The 3016-nt window shown below is 63.0% G+C and overlaps 1 protein-coding gene across 1 annotated transcript; it reads left to right on the forward strand.

The window, feature by feature from the left end:
• Positions 1 to 272: 272 nt before the first annotated feature.
• On the forward strand, positions 273 to 2653 carry ETH_00038350 (eukaryotic translation initiation factor 3 subunit 10, putative; the record flags this gene model as incomplete). Its single annotated transcript, XM_013374984.1, has 5 exons — positions 273 to 775; positions 992 to 1213; positions 1649 to 2065; positions 2250 to 2356; positions 2520 to 2653. 5 exons carry the CDS (start codon positions 273 to 275, stop codon positions 2651 to 2653), a joined length of 1383 nt encoding a protein of 460 aa, XP_013230438.1.
• Positions 2654 to 3016: the final 363 nt, after the last annotated feature.

The following is a 3016-nucleotide window of genomic DNA, read 5'->3' on the forward strand; positions in this document are numbered from 1 at the left end:
CCTCCCCCGAAACCCTCGACCCCCGACCCCCCCCTGTCCCCGTAAACCCTAAACCCCAAACCCTAATTCGGCGTTTGCAGGTGGAGCTGCGTTCCTCGGAGGCGCAGGAGGTGCACCAGGCGCTGCGTCTGGAGTGGGATGTTTACAAAATAATTTTGGACTTGCTGCGGCTGACTCCCAAGTTGGAGAGTCTTTATCACGAGACAGCGCGGAGAGCTTTTGCTTTTTGTCGGCAGCACAAGCGGCCGCAGGAGTTCCGGAGGCTGTGCGAAATGCTGCGGCTGCACTTTTTGCTGCTGCAGCGCAGCAGCAGCAGCAGCAGCAGGGGCCGCGACGAGCTCGAGCCGCTGCTGCGCCCCGAGCTGCACCTCGAGACGCGGCTGCAGCAGCTCGCTGTTGCTGCAGACCTCGAGCTCTGGCGCGAGTGTGCTGCAGCAGCAGAAGACATCTGCAGCTTGGGGCTGCACGACTTGTTCGTGCGTTCGCTGCGCGGGATCGGCTGTGGGGCGGGGATCGGGATCGGGATCGGGATCGGGGGCGCCGCCGAGCCCTTCCCCCGCGCCCGCGAGCGCCTCCCGCGCTGGCTCGCGCTGCTCTACGAAAGACTCAGCAGGGTCTTTTGGGTCGCCAAAAACTACCTTTTCCACGCTCTTGCTGCAGTTCGTTTCTTCCTCCACATCAAGAACTTCAAGAGAAGTGCAGCGCAGCAGGAGCTGCAGAGCCTGGCCAGCGTCGCGGTTTTGGCGGTGCTCGCGGTGCCTCCGGACGCGCAGCAGTCAGCAAACCCTGATTTAGGGTTTGGGGTTGGGGCGCGGGCGCGGGCGCGGGCTCGCGCCTGCCCGCGCGGCGCGGGCCCGCTAAACCACCCGCAGACCGCGCGCCACGCAGCCACTCTTCTGGGGTTTGTAGAGGGTTTAGCAGCAGGGTTTGGGGCTCGCAGGGGCGGGGCGGGAGGGTTTATGGGGTCTAGGGTTTAGGGTTTGGCCCTCAGGGACCGCCGTCAGGAGGACTTCTTCGGCGAAAACAGCATGTTGTCCGTCGCCAACTTCGAACAGCGCAAAAGACTCGCTTTGCTGCTGGGCCACAGCTCCATGCCTTCCCGCAGCAGTTTGCTGCTGGCCTTGGACTCCAAAGACATTCTGCAGCACGCAGCCCCCGCCTGCCAGCAGCTCTTCGCGCTTCTCCAGGCCGAGTTCACCCCCCTCAAGCTCTGGTGCGAGGGTTTAGGGTTTAGGGTTTGCGGGGGAAGCGGGGTCTACGCGTTGGCGTTTGGGGGGTCCACGGGGGTCTAGGGTTTGGGCTTTCGGGTTTGGGGGGCGAAGGCGGGTTTAGGGTTTAGGGCTTCGGGTTTGGGGGGTGAAGTGGGGTTTAGGGTTTGCGGTTTGGGGTGTGAAGTGGGGTTTAGGGTTTGCGGTTTGGGGTGTGAAGTGGGGTTTAGGGTGTGGGGTTTCGGGTTTGGGGGGTGACGTGGGGTTTAGGGTTTAGGGCTTCGGGTTTGGGGGACGAAGTGGGGTTTGGGGTTTGGGGTTTAGGATTTAGGGTTTGGGGGCCTGGTGGGGAACCGCTGAGGAAGCGGGCAGGCCGCCGGGGAGACGCGGGCGGGGGCGCGTGAGGGTTTAGGGTTTAGGGTTTGGGGTTTGTGCTGCAGCTCGCTGTGCGAGCCGCTGCTGAAGGAGCTGGAGCAGCAGCCGCTGCTGCAGCCCTATGTGCCCGCGCTGAAGCGGGTGGTTATCAGCCAACTGACGCAGCAGCTGGCGAGGGTTTACGTGAGTTTGTCAATAGATCATTTCACAACTCAAGTTTGTCCCGAGGGTTTTCTGTCTTGGCCGGAAGCAGAGAAGCTGTTGGTGTCTCTGGCGCACAGCAGCCGCCGCGGCGCTGCAGCAGACGGCAGCAGCAGCGCAGCAGCAGCAGCAGCAGCAGCAGCAGCAGCAGCCAACGAGCCCGACGCCTTCAGCGTCCGCATCGACTACGCAGCTAAAGCCCTCATCTTCGCCGAAGCAGATGTTTGTCCCGAGAGGCACATTCGCAACACCCTCGCCTCCCTCTCCCGCGCCCTCGACACGTAAACCCTAAACCCTAAACCCTAAACCCTAGGCAGGGGGGGCGCAGGCCCGGCGAGGGTTTGGGGTTTGCGGGTGCGCCCGCGCCGCTGGGCCCTGCGCTCGGGGCCCCCAGCGGGGCTCCCGCGCCCGCGCTGCTCTAGGGTTTAGGGTTTAGGGTTTGGGGTTTGGGGTGTTTTGCTGCAGCGCCGTGCAGTGCCTGCAGCCCGAAGAGACACTCGAGCAGCAGCAAGAACGCCTCGCCTACCAGCAGGCCATCCCAAAGAGACTCGAAGCAGAAGCAGCTAAAATGAGTCAGCAGCAGCAGCAGCAGCAGCACTCACAGCAGCAGCAGCAGTAGCTGCAGTAGCGCCTCTTCTCTCTGCTGCTTGAGCGCCCTCTTTGTGGGCCCAGGCCCTCGGCTTTAGGGCGTAGGGTTCAGGGTTTAGGGTTTAGGGTTTAGGGTTTGCGGTTCAGATGAGCGGCTGCGGCGCACGAACTTGCGGCGGCTGGAGAAGCAGGAGGAGCAGCAAAAGTTGGAGGAAGAAAGAAGACTCCGCGAGGCCGAACAAAGACGCGTCGAGGAGAAACAAGGCAAGCCCCCTGGCTAGCTAGCTGGCTAGCTAGCTAGCTAGCTAGCCAGCTGGCTGGCGAGCTAGCTGGCTAGCTGGTGGTGCTGAGTCTTCGTGTTTGTTCCCGGCGTTCTCAGTTGGTAGCTGGCTAGCAAGTCTCCTAGCCAGTTTCCCAGCTAGCTAGCTAGCTAGCCTCCCAGCTAGCTAGCTAGCTACCCTCCCAGCTAGCTAGCTAGCTAGCCATCTAGCTCCCCAGCAAACCACACAGCCCGCCACCCGTCCACCTACCGAGCAACCTAGCTAGCCAGCACCTGAGCGCCCTCTGCGTCTCCCCACTGCCTCCCCTCTCCCCACCCCCCGCTGCTGCTGCTGCTGCTGCTGCTGCTGCTGCTGCTGCAGAGC

This window comes from Eimeria tenella, genomic scaffold (genome assembly GCF_000499545.2).
Source record: "Eimeria tenella Houghton genomic scaffold, Eth_scaff2434, whole genome shotgun sequence".
NCBI lineage: Eukaryota > Apicomplexa > Conoidasida > Eucoccidiorida > Eimeriidae > Eimeria > Eimeria tenella.